The 26,126-nt window shown below is 48.2% G+C and overlaps 1 protein-coding gene across 12 annotated transcripts in view; it reads left to right on the plus strand.

The window, feature by feature from the left end:
• The window catches only part of Msi2 (musashi RNA binding protein 2), a 363,455-nt gene that overhangs the window by 224,746 nt on the left and 112,583 nt on the right, over window positions 1-26,126 (plus strand). For all 12 annotated transcript variants that reach the window (XR_012912314.1, XM_075991146.1, XM_075991144.1 and 9 more), the window contains exon 7: window positions 9,109-9,157. Coding sequence is in view for 11 of the 12 variants with exons in the window: in XM_075991146.1 (XP_075847261.1) it covers window positions 9,109-9,157 (49 nt within the window). In the remaining variant the exon portion in view is untranslated. The remainder of the gene's footprint in view (window positions 1-9,108; window positions 9,158-26,126) is intronic.

Raw genomic sequence — 26,126 nt, forward strand, 5'->3', positions numbered from 1 at the left:
CTGAAAGCAGGTACTGGATTACCAGAGCACAGCAGCCGCCACTCGAAGGAACGTCACACGAGAGGCCGTTAGGCCAGATGCCATTTCCCTGTGACAGCTGTCAGCTTGCAGCATCCAACTGCTTCTCCTCCAGCAGCTCATGCCCAACCTCTCTCTCACTGCCTCCCTTCCTTTACCTCTTCTCCACACCCTGACTCAGATCTCCCTAAAGAACACCTCCTGCCCCTCCCTGGGTGCTTGGGGGTTGCTGGAGATGAAGTCTTTGTCTACACAGCTGACAGGGAGCCCTAACTCTAACCAGAGCCTCAGAGCCTCTTGCTGACTGCGCTCTCTCAAGATGGATCCTCTTGTGACTGTTCCCCCAAGGGCATGCCGATCCTGTTAGTGTGTGTTCTTTGGTGTGACCCACTTTTCAGTGTGTGTGGATGTGTGTTCGTGTTCATGATACAGCAAAAGAAGTGCTCAGAAGGTCAAAGAATTGGGCCAGCTTCACCTAGGATGAGGGTCTGCTGAACCGGAAACTCAGTGGCCACCATGTAAGCCTTCCTGCCAGCCCGAGGGTGGAAGGCATGGTGTGTATTCTGCAGTGCCCACTGTCCCTTGTAGACAGCTCTCACAGGCTGAGCCCTGGATTGACTTCCAGGACTCCCATCCAGTTCCCGCTCTTGCCCTGGGACCATGGAGGACCCCAGTGATGAGCTTTAGAATTTTGCCTGCCTCAAGGAAAGGAACCTCCATGTCCTCCTGTTCCTTCAACTCTTCAGTTGTCCCCAAGATCACTTCTGACTGTTTGGGAAGCTTTTAAGGTAGCACTACCCTAAGCTCTTGGAATTCAAGAAAATGGAACAGTGAAAGGAAGCCAGAGCTAAGGATCGTACCCAGTTTCATATCCCAGCTCCACTGTTTGTTATGTGTGATATGCCAGCCGAGTCCCTTAGTCTCAACAACTCTAATGTCTTCAACCTATAAAATGGGTATGATAATATCCGCTACAGAGATTCTGCAAGAACTTAATAAACATTGTAAATTGCCCCTTGTCGTAAGTGATCACTACCACAACCATCACTATCCATCTTTAATTTGGGGGGGTGCATTTCATTAATAGAATCTGCATTCAGATCAGCTCAACAGGAGGTCTTGCCTGTAAGGAAACTGCCTCAAGCCAGGGAAGGGTTCTCTAGGAAACCTCATCCCTTCAGGACCCTGACAAGTGTCCCTTTGTTACACTTCAGTCTGATGAGCTTCTGGGTTTGGTTTTACATAAGTAAAATGGAAAAGTGGGGTGATTCCGCATGGGTTAAGAACACAGAAGTAAGACAAATAGGACCGACAGAACACAGTCCTGCTTGAGAGGGGAGAATATTCTAGCCACAAGACTTACGAGCCTTTAATGAAGAGTTTGGGAAATACACTTAGTGCTTGTGAGCTGAATGGTAAAGACGTGATTAAAACAGCACATTTACATTTAATGTTACGTGTATTTTACCACATTTTAGACAAAGGATATAGAAGAAACCAAGAAGTCTTGTTTCCTGCTATTCAGTGGAGATTCAAGTGTGAATCAAAACAAGCAAGTCCTTGGGGGCTGGTATAAGCGAGAGTGTTGGACTTCTGGAATTAAACCAGCAATATCCAGCAGCAGTGACTGGAACAGAAGTCGTGAGGGCACCTCTGTTGCTGGAACCTTCCAGGGTGAATGCACAGAGCAGTGGCAAAGAGGTCTCTTGACCACAGCTGGGGAGGCAAGAATCTCGAGGAGGCAGAGGGGCAGAGGCTTGAATCCCTGAGACCAGCACCAGCATGACAGTCATGGGCTCCTGGCAGCTCTAGGGTGAGCAGGGGGAAAGCTGGGGTTCAGAGTGTTGATGATAATCTCTTCCTCATGTGCTGATATGAAGACCAAGGCTATGATAACTCTGGAAATATGAAGAGGAAGAGGAAGCTTTGGTTTCTTTAGATTGTCTTAAAAGTTCTGGGTTCAAGGCTGGGAATTTAATAGCCACTGAGAGTGCTTGTCTAGTATGCAGGAGGTTCCGTCTTGTGAACTAGAAATGGTGTCGGAAGCCTCTAATACCAGCACTTAGAAGGTAGAAGGATCGAGAACTCATGGTCATCCTTGGCTATGTAAGTGTTCAAAACCAGCCTAGGATGTATTTTGAGACAGTGTCTCAAAAATACAATGCTAGATTCGGTTGTTAGTCCTTCTGGCTACTTTAGAATAAAATCCTGATTTTCATAGACTAAGACCAGAACAAGAAACAGGGTGCATGCTTGTCTCTGTGTCCAGCACCCCACCCCTGGGCAGCTCAAGGCCCACTAGTACCAAGCTAGCTTATTTTTAAGACATCTGCTCTGAGTAAGGCGCCTCCCACTACATTTAACCATTTAGAACAGGGGTTCTGTGCCTTTAAGAACACAGATCACTAGGGAGCTTAAGAGGCCTTCTGTAGGGTGCCCTCCAGTAGTAAGCCCTAGGCAACCTTAACAAGCCAGAGGGGGTGGCTTAGTCAACAGGTGTTCAACAGCCCTCCAGGTGTTACCAGGAGCAGCAGTCAAGGCTAAAACCACAGATACAAATTGCAGCGTGAATTTAATGGGGTGTTCCGGGCTGCTCCCTCTGCCGCCTGCTCTCTCTCTGTCAGTGGTTAACACCACCGCCCCCTTTGTATACTGAGAAGGTCAGCATCAGAAAAGGACATAATTAGGAGCCACTTTAGTCTAGACACAGCGATTGGAGCAGAAGTGACCCACACTTGACACAACGCAGGTTCTAGCACCAGGTCCTAGGCTTCAGAGCCTTGAATTTATAGAGCATAGTAAGGCCTCTAACCCCTATGGGCTCTCATATCACCAGTCCTGCATTTACGGGTGTTGATGTAAGCTAACCATTGAAGCATCCACGTGGGAGCAGGAAGAGAAGGCTAAGGGCATTTGTTCTGGGGCGCATTGGAAGAGAGGAGGTTTCTCCTCTTCCTTTCCCCTCCTTGAATCTGACCAGTTGATTTAAGGACCATTTGAAGTGTGGTTTCTTGCTTTGTTCTTGATAGGTATGATGTGTGGGTGTGGGTGCCGGGGTCCTGGGAGGAGTAGGGGCTGTGTTGACCACAGCAAAGTTCTGGAACAGCCTCACAGAGCTGTTTTCAAAGGCAAACAGTTTTCAGTGGTGGATTTGATGCTCCCAGATGTCATCTCTTTCCTGTTCCCCTTCTTCCCCAGCATCCTCTACGGCCTGCCATCTGCATCCTCTGTGGAATCCTCACCCTTGGATCTTAGAAGTCATCTCATACAATTTCCTCCTTTGTTAGCTACTACCAGGGGACAAAGAGGGAGGCACCTTGAACTCCCCGAGACCCTGTGAATCTGGGATGGGAACCTGGACCCGTCCTGGACTCTGTGCAGCACTGGCCGGTCTTTCTCATCTGCACCTGGCCCCCGTGGAGTCAATACCGCGACTCTTTGATCTTTAGCCCTCTCCTGGGAGCAAGTTTTCCGTGCCCTCAAATCAGGTTGCCTTTTCTCAGCGGTTCCCTACCCCAGGAAGTTAATTCTGTGAAGTTCCCGGCAGAGCAGGCAGTCCAGAAGACTGAGGTCAGTTAACCAGACAAAGAAAGCTTGTGACTTCCCTTTGCATGGGCATCTCTGCATTGTGACTCTAAAGGTTGCTTGTTCAATCACCATGAGCTGGAAAAAGTAAAGTTTAAACTTTCGATACAGTCAGTACCATCTAACCACTTCAGAATCACCCAACAAAACTGTCTGGCTCATATCAAATCTTTGAGGCATTTGAAACAGGGTTCGCTCATTGATTAAAGAAATCGGGGTTAAGATGACTTCCCCTGCTGACTTTGAGTAATGATTCCTGTGTGTTCATGGTGCTCATTTGGTGAAACATGTTGGCCTTTCTAGGACCTAGGTGTTCACCCTTGCTGCTGGGATAAAGCTTAAAAGCAGAGATCCTTACACACCCTAATGCCCTAATACCCTAATACTTGTGTCCGTCTGAAAGGCTCCATTTGCTGTGTGGAACCTGGTGGCTCACTACTTGACCCTCATTTCAGCATTTTTCCTTCTTCTGCCCCCCCCCCCTTTTTGCCTTTGTTTGCTCTTTGGTGTTATTTAAAACCCCATCTTCTGAATGCAAGGTGTTCTTTTCGAGTTACTTATTTACTCGTTTGGAGGACAGGGATTATGGAATGTATTTTCTAGTGTTACAAGAATGCTGTGTGACAAGCTGCAAAACCTCAGTGGCAGACAGTAGCTGCTGTCTAGGGTACACTGGGAGTAGTTTACTGATCTTACTGGTCTTACCTGGGTCTCAGCTGTGGAAAATGGGGAAAGCTGTTCTTCGCCCTGTGTGCCTCATCCTTTAATGCATCTGCCCAGGCATATCCCTCATGGTGATGGCCAAGGTCCAAGAGAGAACAAATGGAAGCATGTTGAGTTGCTCCAGACCAGACCCCTAACAGATACACTCTTCTCTTCAACTCATTTTATTGGCCAGGTCCTGTTTGAAGGGATGGGGAAATAGGCTTTTTCGCTACAAAATTACTGGGTGTTGGGTCATTAATGTGACCTGTCCAACAGAGCTGTGGGACCTTCCTCTTGATTGTATATAGGCTGATGTGTAGTCAGAAGTTTCTGTCCTGCTTAGTCCCACAGCCATTCAGTCCAAAGAAACACACAGAGGCTTGTATTAATTATAAACTGTTTGGCCTGTTAGCTCAGGCTTATTATTAACAAGCTCTTACAGATTAAATTAACCCATAATTCTTGTATTTGTTTAGCCACATGGCTTAATACCTTTTCTCAGTAAGACTTTCTCCTCTTGTTTCCTCTGCATCTGACTTGTGACTGACTCTCTGCCTTTCCTCTTCTCAGAATTCTCCTAGTCTGGTTGCCCCACCTATACTTCCTGCCTAGCTACTGGCCAGTCAGAGTTTTATTAAATTAATGAGTGGCAAATCTTTACAGTGTACAAGAGCATTATCCCTCAGCACTGATGGTTTGCAAGTAGGAAGTGCCTGAGACGTGCAGGGTGTGTAGAAGTAAATGAAGCTGCCACTAGCTGGATTTTTAGGTTAAGACTGGATTGACCAAGCCTGATGTGGAATGTTAGCAAATGTTTAACTGCTACAAAGAAAGTTTGCATCATGTGGGCTAACGCTGGCTTCATTCTGTATTGGTGTAGGGGCAGGTTAAGAAACCTTTCTCCATGTCAGCTTTTCCACTGCTGTTTCCACTGTGAACTCCTCAGGATGTTAGATGATCAGGCGCAAGCAGAGGAGGGGCTGGATGGGAGTATACTTGCTAGAAGTTGCTTTCTGCCCTAAAGTATATTCACACCCTTTCTGTTCTGGGCCCTCATTATTCAAACAGTAGGGTGGGGAAGAAGCCACAGGCAAGTAGGAATACCTATGGGGATCTGGAACCTCAATAGGTACACAAATCCTAGGGTGCTCTGAGGGGTCTGTGGACCACCCACCTCTGAGCAAATCTAATATGTCCAAGAGACTCTTAGTGCTGTTCTCCTTTCGTTGATAGCCATACCTTGCTGAGCAAGATTTACTGGAACTTTCCACAGCCAGAAACACATGCTAGATCTTCCAGGCTCAAGTCAGAGAGCATCCCTTCCCAGCTGTCTGACCTGAAAGTTTTATGATCTTTCTTTTCCATTTCTAAAGGTAGGCTACCTTGGGTCATTACTAGAGACTTTTTGTGGTTGGGATAAACTTTTTTCCCAAACAGACCAGGCTCACACCAGGGCTTGGGACAAAGCCACCTAAGGTTGAGACACCTCATCTTCATGTCTTCTCCCCTCTTTCCTTCAGGGGACTCCCAAGACTAGTTAGGTGCCTTCTCCAGTACAAAAAAAAATCTGCAAGGTAGCATGCCAAGACATTGTCCCCACAAAATGTTGGCTCTAGGGCCATGTCCCTCAGTGTTTCACAGGCTTAATGATGTCTTCTTCCTGAAGTCAGAACAACATCACACTATAACCCCTACTCCACACCCATCTTCTTAGCCCTTTTTGGAGGCCTATGCCCACACAGCCAACTCCTTTCTATCAGTTTCAGGTGCACACCTATGTACAATGGCTCCTGTGGAACATAGAAGCTGAAATTGTTACCAGTTGGCTGGCTCTGGCGCTGACACCAGTCATCTCCACTGTGCCCCATATTTCTCCTTAACAGAGACTTGCACAAGCCGCTTCTGTTTGATTCTCCTAGAACCGTGAGAACCAGGCCCGTATGTGAGGCTGCGGTTTTCATTCTATTCAGCCTTTGTGTATTCAAATTCTCCTGGTTTCGGCTCTTGCTGTCCTGCCAGATTTCCATCGCATTGATGGCTTCTCTGAATTAATAAGTGTTTTGCAACCCCTGAAAAGTTCCCCCCAACCCTCAGGACTGGGTCTTATCCACATTGATCCCCCTCCCACTTTCTCTTTCTCTCCAGCTACTTCTTAGATGTTGTATTTTGTAAAGTGTTAATAGAATTCTTCTTGCACCCTGACACTTTATCCATTCAGGAGGTCTTCGAGAGTCCCATTGTACAGCTGGACTGCGGGGAAAAGAGCCCTATTCTCTACAACAATGCTTGCCCCCAAAACACACACACAGATTCCCCCTCCCCACACTCACCAGGGTGAAGGGAATGTGGAGGGTATAGAAAAAAGCAGGCAAACTTAGCAAGAAGAAGCAGGGAGCCAATTATAGACTGCTGAAAGACAGGTTTTTTTAAATTTTTTTAATTCAAAATATTTATTTCCTACGGGGATCTGAATTTCAGTACGAAGACATGGCCAACACAGAAGGGAGGCTATTTCCTTCGCTGCTAGGCATTTTCAGTTCAAGATCAGGATTTGGCAAACAGCTCAGAAAATGTGGAGATGGGTGCACAGAAGCAGATGCCGCGTTTACCTGCACTCTCCGCAGGCCTTACCCCCTACCCACACCCACACCCCAGGCATCTGAATTCTTCTGGCATCCCCCGGTCTGAGTCTGAGATGCCATATGCTGGAGTGTGACTGCTTTGTGTACAAACACACCGGTTGATCTTATGGTGGTTTGCTTGGGTGGTGCATGGGAGGCGTATGGCCTCAGCAGGTGTCTGGGGGACTCTTGAAGCCTGCCAAGGCCTGGGTTCCAGGCACAGCCCAGGGAAGGAGGCCCTGTTCAAGTGATCTCAAACTAGCATTACCTCTCCTGACAGCTGGTGCCTGGGAGGGGAGGGGGGCAGCTCCCTGCTGGAGGAGTCGCCAGGCAAGGCTACCCTCCTCACAGCAAATGACTGCAGGAGCGGGGACACCAGAAGGGTGAGGCCCCAGGAGCCTGTTTGTTCAGCCTGGGTTGCTTAGCAACAAAGGGAGCCCTGCCTTCAGAAGGATGTTGAAGTGAGGCCGAGCTCTTCTAGAATGGCTTGCCTACCTCTCCCATTCTTGCCTGAACTTCAGTCTGCCCACTATTGTATGTGGTAGAATTTAGAAAAATGGATTCCGTTTGTCCAGAGGCACCGTTTTAAAGCTCATTTCATTGTTTCACCCAGGAGGAGTGAGAAATGAATAGCCTGTGATTCCTCTTGAGGTGGCTTAGCTGAAGTGCACCCCCAACACACACACACACACACACACACACACACACACCTCACAGCTTGCTTGTGAGCCTTTGAACATAAGTGAGTGCTAAGATTGTTCCAGCCACATCCACACACCCCGACTTCTGCAAGCAGAGTCTTCTGGCTAACAGTTGTGTAGCTGTGCCCTTGGGTTGTTTTCTGCCTCCAATGTTAGGTGCAAAGTACATGGAGAGAGCTGCCACTTCTCCCTGGCGAAAACAAGTTTTCTCTGGGATAAAGATGTGTCTTGTGGCCTAAAGGATTAGATCTACAAACGACAGGAGTGAATTCCGAGGCCATATGTAGGTTGTCGGTGGTTTCTTGAGATCTGAATGGAATCCTACTGCTAGAAGTGCCCAAGAGTTGCAAGGCACGAGAGAAGAAAAACCCCTAGCATCTGTGCATCTGTGTGCCATGTGCTAAGGCTGCCATAGCAAAGCACCACAGGCTGGAGAGGTTCAACAACCAAAATAGATTTGTCTCATGTCTGTATATTTGGGAAGCCAGAAGTCCAAGATTGAGGTGAGGCAGGGTTGGTTTCTCCTGAGGCCTTGTTGACCTATGGTTTCCCGTCCCTGTGGGTCCCTGCCCTCACATCCCCATTGGAGAACACCATTCGTATTATTAGGCCCACCCTAATGACCTCATCTAAATTTTGGGTGGAGAGGTGGCCTGGCAACTAAGAGCACACTTAATTGCTTTTGCTGAGGATCCAAAGTGGGTTTCCCAGCACCCAGTCAGGCACCTCAGAACTCCCTGTAACTCCAGTTCCTACGGATTCAACACCCTCTTTTTGTTCCTACAGGCGTCCGTCCACACACACAGTGCATACAGACACAGGTGCATACACATAAATAAAAATTTAAATCTTTTTAAAACTAAAGCACCCAGTCCACCTATATGGTACCAGAAATTAGGGCTTCAGTCAATGAGTTTTAGGGAGCATGGGCCAGCCAGTGAGAGGGAGACTGCTGGTCTGATGTTTATAACTGAACAAACTAAGTATTCGTCAAAAGAGACGTAAGTTAGGGCCTCTTGCTCTGTGGAATGCTGGCCAGTTGTCCTGATGTAGTGACCTGGGTGGAATATTTGTACAACTGAAAAGCCCAAAAATAAACAAATAAATAAATTTCCACAAATAATATAATATAAACAATTCTAAAGGAGGTATGGATTTGTTTAATTACACAGGGAGAGGGGCAGTGTATTCGTTAACATAGGTGCCCACGGATGCTCTCCCCATACACGCTCTAAAGGGAACTATACTGTATGGTAACTAAGGTTATGCCAAGTAGACGGTTTTGTTTGTATTTTCCCTTTTACAAATATTTTCTATTTAAGGAACTCTTATTTCAATGATGGGAACCCTCTCCCTCACCCCGCACAGTCTGGGTTTCTAATATTGGTAATGGAAATCACCTCTCTTCCCCCCCTGTGTTTGTAATGTTGTCTGTGTTTCGTGAGAAGTCCTGACGCAGCCTCTCTTCTCTGTTTCAGGTGGAGGATGCGATGCTGATGTTTGACAAAACCACCAACAGGCACAGAGGTAAGATGACCCCAGTGAAAGAAAACTGCCCCTTCATTCTCTCCCAGCCTCCAGCCCTTCTCACCTCCTGTCCCACTGACCAAAGAGCTAAGGAAGAATCAGGTGCCAGCAAGTGGACATAGCCATCTGTGGGAGGGATGGATGTTAATAACAGAGGGCCACCATAGCAAGCATCCACACACCAGACAGCGCGAACCCTCTCGGCTAGGGAACTCCAGCTGAACTGAGCGGCCGTGTCCAGCACATTCCTTAACTTACCTTTCTCGTCCTGGCTCTCTTAGCGCCTGGCCAACCTCAGTACTCAGTTCAGTGATCCTAGTGGAAATTACTCATGGTAATTACTCAATCGGACTGTCAGTTTGCATCGACGGAGGTAGCTTAGAAAGCAGACTGTCAACCTACAGAACGAGCCAGAGGAGTCGGGAAAACCTCGTCTTGAATCTGTTCACTGATTACAGCGATTGCAGATTTGAAAATGTCCCATCAGCCTCCCAGTGCTAAGGGGACATCTATTCTTATTTGTTCTTCCTGGTCAATCGATGTTGTAGGAAACGGGTCTTACTCAATCTGGGGCCCACAAACCTTTGAACTGATTTACACAGTGTTTGAGCTTTGCCTAGGAGTGGCACTCTCAGCAACTCTACCTGCCAGCAAAACATGTGAAAATCGTTGATTTGAATAGGAAAATGGGAGGAATTTGGACCATCTGAGGGCAAAGTCAGAGGACGCTGTGACAGTGCTCTGTGCTCCAGAAGCGCCGTATTTCTGGGGTTCCTGTTAGCAGGGTGTTAATGAGCAGTGCTTCTGAAGAGGGGTGGCAGGAAAGGGTGTGGGCGTTCTCCAGGGAAGGAGCCCCGAGCCAACCCAGAGTTTCCTTGCCACGTCTATTGCATTTAGATGTTTCTCCCGTTGTTTACATTCCGGCTGTCACCTGTGATTAGAAGCAGTTACCCAGCGGTGACTGAATCTCCTTCCTGTCTGGGGCAAGCAGCGGAGTGAAAGGGAGGGAGAAATGAAGCAGGGCTGGGGAGAGACCTGCACATCCTGCCCTAGTGTGCCTGGTAACCCAGCTTTCAGCGGCTTTCTCAAGAATGGAAGGTTGAGCACTGGGTGGATAGGGCCGGGTAGAGGACAAGGAGAGAGGCGAGGAGACAGAGCTGGAGGGATGGAGGGTAGGGTGTGCCCATGATGTACTATTTGTGATCGTTTTCTGTCATCATCGGCTTTGTCTCTGGTGTTACAGATGTCTAAATACCACACTGGGCATGGTAGCCACAGGCTTGTAGGCTCCTTTCCTCAGAATGCTGAAATACAAGAGTCAACCTGGGCAACATAGAGACTCTGTCTGTAGAAAGTAAACATAGATGGGCTGGGGAGACAACGCAGTGGTTAAGAGAGCTGGCTTCTGTTTCAGAGGCAACAGTTCACTTCCCAGCACCCACCTCAGGTGACCGCCAACCACCCCAACAACAACAACCCCAGTTAGTCCAAGGAGAGGCAAGGCTTATAGCCTCCATGGGCATCTGTACGACATATATACGACACACAGACACACAAACAGATGCATAATTTTTAAAACTGGAGCCAATGAACCATTTCCTTGTGTCTCTCATACTTTGATAGCCACACAGCCATCCTGGGACTCAGAGAGTTGTGAGTTTGGAGAAATTGCTGCACATTTTTGTGCTTCCTCCGTGTCTCCATTTATAAAACGAAAGTAGTAACCACAGTGTCTGAGGGATTTTTGGCCCTGTGGTAAGACCCCACGTCCGAAAGCACCTTGGAGAGGAAAGGGTTATTTCAACTTACACTTCCACATCAGTCTGTCGTCAAAGGAACTCAGGGCAGGAACCAAGGCAGAGACCCTGGAAGGACACTGATGACTGGCTTCTTTCTCCTGGCTGGCTTAGACTGCTTTCTTGGCCCAGCTGCCTAGGGGTGGTACTGCCTGCAGTTAGTTCAGTGCCCCTACACCAGTCGTTAATCAAGAAAATGCCCCGCGGACTTGCCTACAGGCAGCCTGACAAGGAATGCATTTTCCCCTCTGAGGCTGCCCTTCCTAGATGACTCGAACTTGTGTCAAGTTGACTAAAAACCCAACCAGGTCAAGTACTTACTTTACTAGTGTTGTTTGGCAAGAGTAAGGCGAAGCATAAATGTACGTAAGTGTTAGCTCTTATGATGACTATCTTTACCATTCTGTGGCTGAGATACCAAGGCCCAGGAGAGGGATATTCTGAGTCCCCACGAAGCTTCCAGCCCAAGGCTACTGATTCCAGACTCTTTCTATGTGTGCCCAGAGGGGAACAGGTTTTTCTGGGTGAGTGATCCCATCTGCATGTGTTCTCAGAAGTCATTGTCAGAACTCAGAATCCCGGGAGGTTGCTGGGCCGTGTCATGGTGACTATGTCCTTTTCTTATTTATGTCAGGGTCTAAGGTCAAATCAAGGAACCGTAGCACAATGAGTTACTTTCTAAGCTCTGTGTGTGTACTCGAGTGTATGTGTGTGTGTGTACTCGTGTGTGTGTGTGTGTGCGCGTGTGTATGTGTGCGCCCACGCGTGTGTATGTGTGCGCCCACATGCGAGCAGCTTCATATGCCTGGGCGCTGGTAGAGGTGAGATCTGGCCTCAGAGAATGTGCCTGGGAACATCTTCCCTGTGAGGACCAGGGTGCGTCGCTTTGGTTTTTCAGAGGAAAGTCTCGACAGCCTAGCATGCAAAGATAGGGTTGTGTTCCTTCTGTGAGTGGGAGTATGAACATTGTTAGGAGATGGAAGGAGGTCCCACCGGATTCACGACATCTTTGCTAGTGAGTCCAGACATCTGGTAGGCTCTGGGGGCCGGGGAGAGGGCAGAGCCCCGGTGTTTGGCATCCAGATCCCCTGCAAGAGGTTCAAACCCCTGTAGCAGATGCAGGCCTGACTCTGGTTTGTTGAGTCTCTGAACAGGTCTGATGATGAATCTCAAAGCAACCACAGGGCACTGAGATGAGGTGGGAATCTCTGAATGGGGGCCACACGAGAGTGCGCAGGCTGCATAGCCAAGAAGCTGGCCTGGCAGTGTAGCAGGAAGGCGGTATCTGTTGCTTTAGCCTCTCTAGTGTACTTTCTGTGCAGTTAGGAACTTTTGCCCATACATGTTTTTCAATTTCCAAACAGCTCAAAAGGTTCTCTTGGGCTGAATGCTAGCAATAGGGTAGTGCCTGCATTTGGAGCATTTAGGAAAGTGAGAAAAACCTTTAAATCTGAGCAGCAGCACGGGTCCTGTCTGCCAACATCGTTCCCACACCCCAGGCATGGTGGAGCATGCCTTGGGATTGGGTGATATAAGCTCAGGAAAGAAAACTGGCGCTGGCACCTCACCCTCGCCTCCTCAGCTTCCTGCCTCCCTTCTTCTGGAGGGGAAAGGGTGACCGCAGCAGAAGGTGAGGACTCCTCTCTCCTCACACTGCCTCCAGCTCCTAAAGTGCCCAGCCTGGCCATGAGCCCCAGCTGTTATCACTGCCTGGTTGGATATCTCAAGTCCCTCACCCGCCCTCTTGGGTAGGGAGCCCAGGCTGTGCCTTGTCCCTGCTTCCAGGAACATGGACCTCACCATGTATCAGGAGCCATAGCTGCTCAGGGAGACTGAGGCATGGACATCTGAGGCCCATAGACTGGGCTCACTTGGGCCATTCTCGCCCTTAGGAAACAGAGATGAAGTTAATTGCCACTCTATTCATAGATCCCTGTGGTCCATGTAGAGAAGGGATGAACCTGAGCCATATCTGAGTGGCTGTTGACTTCTGTCCACTAAAGGACCATCCTGGTAGCCCTAATGGCGTGGGAGAGAAGCCAGGGGATGAAAGTTTAGACACTGCCTCCCAGTGGAGCTAGGCAGTATGGGAATGTTCTCATCTTACCCCTAGATAAAGCTGGTCTTCCTCTAGCTTTAAGCCCCACCCCCACACACCTGGGAGGGCAGAGGTCCCTGGGGGTTCACTTTCCACCGTTGCAGTTTCTTTCTCCAAGAATATGGGAGGGAATTGAGGCTTATTAGGAAGAGTCCTTGACTGGGGGTGGCTAGAGGAGAACCTGTCCTATGATGACGTCAGAGATGAGGAGGTCCATCCCTGTCCCAGGTAGGACTGGAGATCATCTCTGTATCCACAGGAGCCATCCAGGAATATTTTCCATCCAGGAAGCTTGTGTCCTCTGGGCTCTCTTCTGCTGAGGCAATTTGAGAGGGGACATCTTGGGGGTACTCCCAGCAGCCCAAGAGGCCAGATGTAGAGGATGTCTGTCCTTCCTTTCTGAAAGGGGCATGGGTGTCCTGTCTCGACACCCGCCCTGATTGCACGGTCAGAGATCCATGGCCATTCTAAATGGGCTACGTCCATCATCTCAGAAGACGCAGCCAACGCTGCACGAGCATGGGAGCCAGCACAAGGACTGCGAGTGACAAATAGTCATAGGCGAACTGAGCTGCCCAGGGATGCACCCAAGCAGTAGCAGAACTGAGACCTTCCCTCAGCCTATGTGACCTGCAGCCCAAGCTCACGGCCACTCTGCAGGCCTTGTACCAAGCAGCTCTGCACACGGGAGAACCAGCCAGGGCTTAGCCTGCTTTCGCACAGTTTGCTCCCTGCACACCACCCTTGCACCCCCCTTCTCGTTGTCCATACTGCTCTTCGCTTTCAGATGGAGAAACTGAGTCACATGTGGTGGGAGCAGAGAGCCATCTTTGTTCCTGCCTGTCATTGTAGCCCCTGGTCTTCCATGAGATGATCTGTGTCCCGGGGGGGGGGGGGGGGGGGGGAGAGAAAGGCCTTTCCAATTTTCTCAGAGTCATTTCATTTGCTCTCTAAAGCTTGTTAGAGGTAGCCTGGAAAATGCCGGTCAGATCATCAAAGGGTTTAATCACTGGGGGCAAGTTTGTTGCTTTCTCCTTGCAAATGGCAGATAAAATCTTAAGCTCGCATTAGGTATTGATCCCAGGGTGGGGCTGGAGCAGACACCTAAGGGAGGCGACAGGACTCTGTTCTTCCAGTTTGCTCTTTTGCTGTCAGGAGGCTGAGAATCAGGGGAGAGGCTATCAGCTCTCTTTCTGCGTCTCCACAGTTCAGCCCTGTAGAAAGTGTGGAATGTGGGCTGCTGAAGTTGAATCTACCTTCCTCTCTTTCCAAGGGAATAGAAACCCCAGCATGAGGGTTATTCCAGGGAAACCTTAGCTGACCCTTCCTGTGACTTCAGACCCCGGGCTCCTGAACTCCTGGGTCCCTCTAGGGAAAGAGCTGGACAGCTGGGGTCCCTTGTGGGAAATGAATGGGGTGTCTGAAAGCCAGGAGGATTGGCTAGAGAGGGAATAGTTTCTGGCCCTGGCGATCCCTTTGGCTGCCATTACCCAGCAGGCCTGTTTGCTGTGGAACATTGCCAGAGGCAAAGGAACAGGATCCACTGAGAGCAAAATAGAGATTAGCTTGACGGATGACTTTTCCCCACAGCTAGCAGTCACTTATAAATGCAATGCTAATGACTTTGGAGAGAAACAACCATTCCATACAGCCATTGCCCCACCAAAAGGGCCCTTCCCTGGCACCAGCCACATAAGGTCTTCAGAGCAGAGAGGTCCTGTCCCTGGGCGACACACTTTATCGCAACTGGAGAGGTACGGGGTGGGCAGAGCCAGCCAGAGGCAATTGCTTTGGGCCAGCTCACCTCAAGGCTGTTGGATCCAGACCTTGGCTCTTTTCTCAAAGCTTGCTCAGTCTCCATCCCAAAAGCAGTTGGCCCAAGTTTAAGGTCTCTGTAATTTGCGTAAGCAGTTTATTTATTAAAATGATGCCAGGAAAATGTAACCAAAGCTGTGATAGAAGATAATGCTTTTCTGAGGAGAGGAGAGAGAAAAAAAAAACACAACAATTCTTAATGTCTTGAAAACCTGCCAGATACTCACTTTTGAAATTGACCTCTCAATTCCAGATTGACTCTTTTATATACACCATATAAAGATGATTAAGAATGGTACTGTAATTATTTGTTTATTGATGCCTATTTGTCGGGGAAAAAAACCCAGAGGCGTGTAAAATGAGGGTCACAGAGACATAAATGCTATTAAATTTTTTTTTAGCCTACAATAATGAGCCCCTGTACTCAGGAGGCTGAAAGAGAAGGAGTATGTGTTCCAGGCCAGCCTGGGCTAAGGACATAAACCTCGTTTTGAGAAGAATAAAAATAAAAGCATCACTCCGTTAGTGTGTAATGCCAAGCAAAATGGAAAGATGACTGCTCTTTCCCTTACACGATTTTAGAATTGATTTTATTTACCTGTGGGGAGAGAGTAGGCTTCACAAGCCTTAAGTATGACTTGGTCTTTAAGCAGGATGTTTGGCAAAGAGGCCAAGTCCGGGAGAAGGACTGTTAGATGGGTGGGGGCTGAAAACATGATAAGAATGAGTAATGTCTCAGCTGGCGCTGACATTTATTAAAACATGACAGGGTGTTTTACTAGTGCCCACCTGTGGGGTCTAGAGCAAGACCTGCCTGTTGGCCTTGCTAGAATTATGACGGTCATATTTTCCTACCTCTCTTTAAAATTTTGATTTATTTCTCTCTCTCTCTCTCTCTCTCTCTCTCTCTCTCTCTCTCTCTCTCTTTCTCTCTGTGTGTGTGTGTGTGTGTGTGTGTATGAGAGAGAGATGCAGTGGCTGTGTGGGCCACAGTGTGCATGTCGAGGTCAAGATGAGAACATCGTGAAGTTGGATCTCTTCTTCTACCTTTGCTTGGGATCCAGGGACAGAACTCAGGTTGTCAAGCCTCAGCCGCAATCACCTTTACCTATGCTTCCCCACCCCTTAAGTTCTGTCTAAAGTTTGAGGTGCACTAGCAGGTTTCTTGAAAACCTGAAAGCCAGTGACTGGCCATTTTTGGCATTGACACTAATTCTGCAGCTGAGTTGGAGTAGAGGCCCCTCACACAGCCTTCGCTCTAGGCTGTAATGTAGAGAAGCCTCCACATTTGCCAGTTGGCTGTCATTAGCAAGTACACGAAAACTCTGTTCTCCTCCTAGAGTGAACCATTCCTCCATTGGCAGTGAGGGCAGCTGTTCAAGGAAGACTTTGCCAAACCAGGACTCTAGGAAGGAGTCATCAGGATGGCGTAGGAAGGAACTCAGCACCCTGAGCTCCTTGTGATTTAACTTACACAAAAGAAGTCTTGGGGGCCAGGCGTGGCTGACATGAGCCTTAGTTGGGGGCTTTGGGTACTTGAAGCTACTCTGTTAGAAGAGTTATATGCAGGCTTCATGTTGGGCACACTTTAGTTAGAATGAGGAAGAGCCTCTTAAATTCAAGAGAAGCAGAAGCTGAAGCCCCACTTTCCCCTCTGCTAGATGCCCAGCTGAGCATGTCCTGACCTTGAGGGTGTGTGAAGGACTGGTTTGCTTATATATCCCCACTCCCCCACCCTGAGAGGGACCCAGGAGCCTCTAAACCCTGAGCAGATAGTTAACCCTCAGGCCCACACCCTTGGAGCAGTGAGGGTGGAGGGGCGGAGCGAAGAGCCGCAACCTCCTACCCAGATCCCTCATTTAATACCAGCCTCGGAGCTGTCTGCACATTTTATTTTCTCATTAAATAAACACCATTAACCTTCCTGAGAAATTGGTGCAAACATGACCTCGCAAATAACCAATTAAAAGGGCAGGGTTGAAAGGGAATGTGAATTTGAACATGTAGAAAGACGGCATTAAAGATTCCGGTAGATGTCCCAGCCCTGGCAACATCGATCTGAGACCTTAATTTTATTTCTGACAGGAAAGCAAGGAGCACACTGGATTTATTTATTTATTTATTTTCTTCTTCCCTGAGGTAACTCAATTCCGGAAGCGCCCATTCCGGCGCTGTCTCTTGAGATATTAATCAACACAGTCACTTGGTTTCCTTTCACCTGCTTTGCTCTACAAACAGGAGGGCATGACTGTCCACTCCATAGCAACAGAGCAGAGGAGGAGGTCGCTCCAGGGCCAGTGGGGCCTGCAGAGTCAGGGGCAGTCCGCTTCCTGGGGGAGCTGTGTTTTATTTCGCCCAAGGCAAAAATCATCAAGTTCTTCTCTGGGCACAAAAGCCCTGGCACCGAAAGGGCGGTGAGCTAATAGATCTTCCTGCCTCCCCACGCTGGGGCCGGAGGAAGCAGAGAAGGAGTGGGTGTGGGGTCAGAACTTCGTTGACCCAGAAGTGGGTATTTGTAGAGAGTCAGAAAGAGCCTTTTGTTGGGTCCTGTTCCCACAGAGGCCGCGGCTGTGAAGAGCTAGGGGAGGGCAGAGTGCAGTGGCCCTGAGAGAATGGAACCCTGGGGTGGGTGACTTGATTAAAAGCGCCTCCTAACTTGGCACCCCGGTGCACTTCTGCAGGCCATGGAGGGCTGAGCCAAGGGTCACAGAAAGCCAGGGGAAGTTACTCTGCTGTGACCTCAAAGGTTCCCGGGATGGGTCGGGGAGAGCAGGATGGAGCAGCGCTGGACCTCAGCTGCTGTTGGATGTTTGCAGACCAAGGATGCCAGAGATAGCAGCCCATCTGTACCACTGTGGACACATCTGTAAATGTTCACACTTAGGGCTGGCCACATGGCTCCTGGTGGGGCAATCAGTTGCTTGTAGAGGTAGTGACCTGCCTGAGAGTTCTTGGCTCAGTGTGCAGAGTGCCCACGGCAAGTTGGGGGTACGCAGTAATCCGCACTTTCCTTACCCCAAAAGCATGGGTTTCCTTTCTTTTAATATACAAAAACAAACAAACAAAACCCTGTATTTGAATTAGGGGGGGTAATGTTTCAAATATTTTTCCTTTGCACACAAGGTGTATTGCTTGAAAGTAGACTTTTCCTGGACCACCTTCCTGAATAAGATGAGCACTTGGCCTTAGAATCTTAGGACTGGTAGCTCTGTAACCTACTGACTGTGTGGCCTTGAGTGAGTTGGTTGCCTCTCTGTGCACAGATTTCTCTCAGATGGGAAGCCAATACTAGGTTAGCCTAAGGCACTTACATCATTTGGCCACAATCAGGCATTCTTATGCTTCATGTGTGCATGCATACACATACTCTTACGGATGCAAACTCATTCTGCTTCTGAGAAACGGGATTAAGTGGCTAGAACTACGGAGGTAGAGGGACGCTTTTTGATTGTTTGTCATTTAGCTTTTGGATTTATGTATGATATACATTCATTACCTAGTCAGATGTTGACTTTTAAACTCCACCCCCGTGTAGCTATCAACATGAAGAAGGATTTTTCAACAAATAAAAATTTACCCTACCCAGCACCCTCAGTACTGTCTCTTCTACCTGTTTCTTATGTTTGCATAAATATTTTGAAGCCAGTTGCAATTGCACAATTTGTACATGGTGTGTACAGACTCAGAGGAGTGGGGGATGGTGGCTCCTGCCTTGGTCACTCCAAGATATTTTCCTCCAGCCAGGCTTGATCATCACCTCTGCACTGAGCTGCCTCTGTCTTGGCTGTTCCATAAATGGGGCTGGGTAGAGGGGATTTTCTTAGTAGCAGCAGCTCTTCCCAGACAACGGGCTATTATTAGAATGGCTGGCCTGGCCCTGGCCTGAAAAAGTCCTGTTTGCTTCATTTCATCCAAGACCAGAGGAGAGGCTAGACAGGGAGGCCCCTCCATCCCACAGTACCAGTGCTTTGTAAGAAAGGGAGGAACATAGCCCCACCACTTCTTCCGAGAAGGTCGATTAGCATGAAGTCCTTGCACAGTCGCAGGTAGAAGCTCATCCCCTGTGTCCTCCTTGTTTAGACTGCAGAGTCCAGGAAATTCCCAGTTAATGACACTGAGTACACATCAAGGGTACTATGCCAAGGATGTGAACACTTTGGTAGGTGTTATGCTTCCAAATTCTACAATTTGAACATCAAATTGTGTGACTACGGATCCTTTATGGACCTTTGCAGAGCCTCTGTTTTCCCGTCGGTTTAAGGGGTTGTCGATGTTAACTCATGGGCTTAAGTGGCATCCATGTCAAGCGTTTGAGAGCCAGAGGAGCCGGTGTATATGACAGCCTTGCCTTGGCACCTCAGCGTACCTATTCTTCCACCATGGGGCATGTCTGGGGGGGGGGAGCAACAAAATAACGGATACTTCAAAGGTTGTCAGGAAGACATGTCGATTTGCCTATGTTGTTCCTGAAACCCTTTCAGGTGGGGGTGTTTGCCAGATGCAGTCGTGGAGTGAGCTTTTAAACACCATCAATGCGGTGGAGGGTCAGAACGGCGATACCTAAAGATCGCTGGTTGTAAGGGAGCTGGTAGGCACAGCCGTGATGGGTAGCGACACCCTGGTACGGATGGAGTTCTGTCAACCCTCAGGTGTGACTGGCAGCCCAGCCGTATACACATGTAACCTCCAGGATTTAAAGGTAAAGAGAGGTGTGTGCCTTTGAGCACTCCCTACAAATGTGAAGTTTCTCCCTCCGCCTGCTGACCATCTTAATATCAGGAGATAACTGAGAGCACCTCCCTCCCTGGCTGTGCCCCAGCACCCTAGGCAAAGCCAGTCCTTCACCAGCTCTGCAGCAGACATGCGTAGTGCTGACATCAATTTATTATCTCAGAGGGCTGGGCTGGTTCATGGATGATTCATGGCCCTGCTTTCCACTGCCGCTGGAGGTGACATCATCCATTCTGGCCCAGAATAGACACAGAAGCAACAGTGACCCCTGTTCGGTGTTTCGCACCAGCCCTGGGCTCCTGCCCACCTCCCACCCAGCTGCTGTGTGTCCACTGGAGTAGCAACCGGAACTGTGGTGGGCCTGGGATACCCAACGGCACTACTGCCTTAGGAGGGCACGGATGTGTTTCTGTGCGATGACCTTCCTCCGAGTTCATCTTTTCTCTCAAGTCCGAACTGATAACCCAAGAGCTGCTTAACCCCAGAGCCAGCTTTGATGTTTGCATGTCAGGACTGGCTTGGCTATGAATGGTGATTGCTAAACCAGGGTTTCAGATAGATCAGAGATTTCAACTTTAGGGTCACACGGGTCTTTCTTTCTTGTTGTTGTTGTTTTTTGAGACAGGGTTTCTCTGTAGCTGTGGATCCTGTCCTCGAACTAGCTCTTTAAACCAGGCTGGCCTTGAACTCACAGAGAACCAGCTTCCTCTACCTCCCAAGTGCTAGAATTAAAGGCGTGCGTCACCACAGCCAGACAAGCTGAACCAAATTCCTGGGTCCTGCCCTAGGTCAGTCAGTGAAGTGAGCCTAGGAGCCGGGAGCCCTTGTCTTTTTGTCACCTTCCTAGCTGATACTAGCATGCATTCAGGCCTGAGCACCCTTGTAGATCATCAAAGCAGATCCTGGACCCTGGACTATATCTGGGCGTTGCACTCAGGGTCCAGTTTTTTTTTTTTTGACCAATTCTCCAGTACCTACGGAAAGCAACAAGCTAGTGAAAATTCTCGATTGCTAGAAAAGCACAAGGCGTACCCTGGGCATCTCTGTAGGGCTGCTGCTTACAAGTGGTTTGGGAAAAAGCCCAGAAGTATTGGTTTGGTTTTTTAAAAATCTACCCTGGGGCTAGAGATGTCATTCAGTTTCTAAAGTGCTTTCCTAACGTGCCCAAAGCCCCAGGTTCAGTCCCCAGTACCTCATCATTGGGGACAGTGGCTCATGCCTACACTGGGACAGTAGAATCCTAAGGATCAGAAGTTCTAGGTCATCCTCAGCTCTATAACCAATTCAAAGACAGCCTAGAACACATAGAAGTCTCCCAAGTTTTAAAATAAAAATAGAGAACTAGGGAAATAGGTCCATTGGTGAAGTGCTTGCCCCGAAAGCAGGAGGACCGTGATCAGACCGCCATCACCCATGTAGGAGATTGGGTGCCCATCTTCACAGCCTCAGTTCTGGGAGGCAGAGACAGGTAGATCCCTAGAACTTATTGGCCAGCCCACCTAGCCAAGTCATCGGTGCCCCAGGTTCAGTGAGAGTCATTGTCTCAAAAGAAAAGAGAGAGAGTGACTGAGGGAGGTAGCAGTCATGACCTCTGACCTACAGGAGCACAGCAGCACAAGCATGCACGCCCACAACTTAGTCTTGCAGCCTACGCTTCTACCTGGTTGGCCCAGTGCAAAGTGTGCTTTAGCCAGAGACCTGTGCCAGGCTCAGCTTTCCCTCCCAGGGCAGGTAGAGAGACATACCCCCACAGACACAAGATCTCTGGTCTTGGCATCTGTAGTCTCCTTTTAATTAAGTTGATTCATTTGCCCTGGAAAGAGATTTCCTGATTCAGCTAGTATGTTTATGTATAAACGATGCTGGAAACACCTGGCAATTTTTCTGACTGACAATAAAAAAAAAATGTAGCTTGAAAATTATGGTTTAATTTGCTCCCTCCCTCATTCTGTCTTACCTCTCAAAAAAAGGGGGGGAGGGGGAGTAAGGTTTACAAAGGAAGCTTTGTATTTTGCCCACAGTGCTAATCTGTTTTACAACAGAAACACGTGTACCCACAATTCCTAATAATTTTCTTTTTATGCTATTTTTAGAACTGGATTTTAATGGACAATTGAATTGTTCGTTGGTAAATGGGATATCATCTAATTGCATGTTTTTATTTATTGTGAATTTGCAGGTAAGTCCCAAGGAGATTGGCAAGCACATAGAGAGCTAGGGTACACAGCATTGTCAACGATTTTATTTTTCAAAATTTCAAAGCTTTGTTGCCTCTTCGAGGCTGCAGATCAGCCATGAGTGTGTCTGTGTGTGTGTGTTTTGGGGCACTTCTACAGGATGCTTCAGGAGTACACACGCAACAATGAGGGTGTGGAAGTGGAAGGGAGTATGTGTGTGAGTTTCATGTAGTCCTTGTTAAAAATACACTGTAATCAAAGGTTAAAGAAAATCAAATTAGAAATTAGAAAGGTAGGTACCTGTTCACAAGCACCCCTGCCTCTGTGTGTGTGTGTGTGTGTGTGTGTGTGTGTGTGTGTGTGAGAGAGAGAGAGAGAGAGAGAGAGAGAGAGAGAGAGAGAGAGAGAGAAGATGGCTGTGTGCACAGAGGATTGATCTCAGGTCCATGTGAGGGCCAGAGGATAACATCAAGTGCTGTGCCTCAAATCAACTTTTTTTTTCCTTCCCTTAAAGGTAGGGTCTGGCTCTGCCTTTCCAACACTGGAATACAAGTACATGCCACCATGCCTGCCTTTTTATACATGGGTTCTAGGGATCAAAATTATATCCTCGAGCCCAGCACTTTACCAAATGTGCTACTACTTCAGCTGTTTCATATTTTTTGTTTGCTTGTTTTGTTTTTTTTTTTTTTTTTTTGAGATAGGGTCATACTACTTAGACCAGGCTAGCCTCCAACTCATAAAGTGCTGTGATTAAAGGTGTGTAGTTCCTTGCCCTGCCCTTATACATTTATTGTATTTTGAGGCAGAGTCTCTCATATAGACTCGCCTTACACTCCTGAATCGCCTGCCTCAACTTCCCCAGTGCTAAGTTAACAGTCATGAACCAGCCCGCCCCTGCTCTGTGTGTTTCATGTTTTAAATGCATGGTTCCTTGTTAATAAAACTGAGATTCTTCTAGATCCTATTGCCTGGTCTTGAGTGGTGTAGCTAACCTTCCCCAGTAGTGGTTCCTCAGAAACGGTCCATCTATGAGCATCTCCCGGGTTCACCCCTCTGCTAGGTTTTGTTTTTGTTTTTTGTTTTCTCTAAGGTTCTTTAGCTAAGTAGCAGGTAGCTAGCAACTCTTGCTGCTGCCAGGGTGGTAGCATCTGGGGCGGGAGAAGGAGAGCAGCTGCAGCAGTGTTATTAGTCATTCCATGAAGAAATTGAGTTGATAAATAATGAAGCAGTGATGTTAGCAACACATGCTGCAGGTCAGATGACTTCGCTGAAAGCCCCTAGTTAAGTGTGTATAATGGTTTGACAATATATACGCCGTCTAAAAACATCCTATTTTAAAATGGAAATTGGACTGTTCATGCCATCCTTAGCAAATATGCCAAGGCCATTACCAAAGGGAGCTTGGGAGTCTGAAAGGTGATCTTTGTATTTAATGTGGCCCCTCCTCTCCCCTTCTCAGCCCCTGCTTAACTCACTTTGTTTCCCTGTCCTTGCCTTTTCATTTTGTTAACTGTTTTGATTTGTAAAATGCTACACCTTGCACTTCGCTCCTTTATGAAGATTTACTGTGCTGTTCTTATCTTTCACCTTAAATCCTTGATAAGAGCATTTTAAAAATGAAATTGCTACCTGACACTATTATAAAGTCTTGGCTGGCAGCCAAGGTAGAGACAAGAGCTGGGGAGGAGGAAAAGGAGACTGAGCTGAGAGAAAGGGAAAGATTTTCATGGGAAACTAATAGTACTTTTTTAGTTTTCCGGATTCTAGAAGGCTTTTTAAATTTTTAATGAAGTATTACTGTAGCCTTGTGATGCCTTTTGTAGTTGTATGTTGTACCAGGGGCTAGGCAGTAGGCACTTAGAACAGTAAGAGGTTTCTTAGGCCAAGGTCATCCACCCTGAAGAAGTTCATGCAAATACTTTGCTGTGGATTGGAACTAGATGAAGTAGATGAATAGGTGGTAGATAAATAAGTAGGTGGATGGAAGAGTGGATGGATGGATGGATGGGCAGGTGGATAGATGGATGGGCAGGTGGATGGATGGATGGGCAGGTGGATGGATGGATGGGCAGGTGGATGGATGGATGGGCAGGTGGATGGATGGATGGATGGATGGATGGATGGATGGATGGATGGATGGGCAGATGGATGAATGGATGGGCAGATGGATGGATGGATGGATGGATGGGCAGGTGGATGGATGGATGGATGGATGGATGGATGGATGGATGGATGGATGGATGGGCAGGTGGATGGATGGGCGGATGGATGGATGGATGGATGGATGGATGGATGGATGGATGGATGGATGGATGGGCAGGTGGATGGATGCATGGGATGGATAGGTGAGTGGGGTATATGGACAGACAAAGATTGACAGGTACCATTTTGACAGCTGCCATATTTATCATTTGGAACAAGTGTCTTTCCAGCTCCAATCACCCCATTCTGTGACCTGACCTGTTTAAGCAGAGTCTCCTTTAGTTCAAAAAGCTCTGGTGTCCGACTAGAGGAAGACTGAGTTAGAGAGTGGTTGCATAGTGTGCCAAGTGATCTTCGTTTTTCCATGGAAGGCATCCATGATAGGGTGTGGGGCATAGGAAGTAGAACCATCTGATGGAGCAGGCCGTTTATATTCTAATAGAGTGATTTAATGAACTCTTGTTAATTTTTGTGACTTGAAGACAGCCATTCTCTCCCCATAATAGACCTCGTTAACCCATCTCTATACTGACTGGCGCTTTTATTATCATGATGACTGGAGGATTTGAGTCTGAATGTTAGCTTGACACGTTTTCCAGTGCCTGGTGGAAAAGCGGCCGTGTAATGATGGTCTTCCCTGGCAGTAACCGTGGCCACCACCTGCTCTGAGTCTCCTGAAGGCCCAATTTGTGATGACCTGGTATTTATGGTCCTAGATGATGGGGGGGGGGAGAGGGAGGCAGCAGAAGGGCCCCTCATTTTCCCATCAGTGTGAGACAGCTGGGGTAGAGTTTGGCTCCCCAGTGCTAAGGACACAGCCAGTGGGAGGGCCCTGTGAGGAGCTGGTGATTCCAGAGCGGTGAAAGCCAGTTTATCAAACACCTCATGAAAATATAATCCATGATTAAAATGACTGCTTTTAGGAACCGTCTTGTCTCTTTTTGAGTGGAGACTTGAGACAACCAGACAAGGCTCAGTGGTGACGAATAAAGAAACGTTACTTTCTGAGCACAATCTTCTGTTCCCAGTCACTTTGCAGCAGACATTCAATCAAAATGCTAATAGCAGCGGCAACAAGGGACCGTGGTTATTGTAATACTAATTGATTGGTTGGAGGGTGGGTTTTGATAAGTGCAGCTGAAGATTTCTGAAATATGATTCTCTTTAATTACTGGGATGCTAATAAAAAAGAACAAATGATTTAATGATGATTTCCGAGGTAATGGCTTAAAGATTTTGTTAGAGTTTAAAATGAGATATGGTGACTATGTACCGTGAAAACAGAGCCCTGGTGGGTGGCTCTTGCCTTTGACAAAGCCAGGCGTGGGATACAGGTCCAGCTCGTACTTGCAAGGCTGTGTGGGACAGTGGTCAAGGGCTCTCCACGGTCGTTGGGGAATCTGATGGATCTAGTTTGACGTTGCTTTTGCTGGTTTTTCCTAGAGCAGGGCCTGTGTGTGCTAGCCCATCTAAGTGCTCTTCTTGGCTCCCCCAGTGACAGAATGTGACCTCTAGCTCTGGGACAGAGTGATAGCCCAGGTGCAGTTGTAGGGATTCTTCCTATGCTTGTGGACCCTGGCTCTGTGTTACAGACAGCCTCTCAGGTTTGGGACCACTAGACACTTTCTATGTTCCAGGCACAGTACTAGTGTCTAGCAGTACTTCAAGGAAAGAAGGTAAACCAAATTCTAGCCTGCCGTGAGCTCCTGTCCTCTGGGGTAGAAGGATGTGCATCCATCATTCAGGGTTGGGGGGGGCGGTAACTCAGTGATACGAGTGCTTGCTTGTCCAGCGTGGGTTCAGTCTCCACTGCCACTGGGGGTGGGGAGCATTTCTGATACTGCTAAGTTCTAAGGAGAAGATGCAGCAGGTAATGATGGTGAGGGTTCTGCTTCACTCAGGTCAGTGCTTGGGAGTGGCCACCTTGAGAAGGAGCCATTTGAGTTGGGAGGCAGAGAATCCTGGGAAAGCATTCCGAGGAGGTGAATGGGCAAGGACCTACCACACTGGGAACTCAGGGAGAGAGCCAGGGCTGAGATGGGGAGAGATGACCCTGAGTAGAGGGGTGGTGAACCTGGCCCAGCATATGGCTCTGCTCTCTTAAGAGCCACGCTGGCCCTAAAACTGAAGAGGGAGGACAAGGTGCA

This window comes from Microtus pennsylvanicus, chromosome 11, assembly GCF_037038515.1.
Source record: "Microtus pennsylvanicus isolate mMicPen1 chromosome 11, mMicPen1.hap1, whole genome shotgun sequence".
NCBI classification, from domain to species: Eukaryota; Metazoa; Chordata; class Mammalia; order Rodentia; family Cricetidae; genus Microtus; species Microtus pennsylvanicus.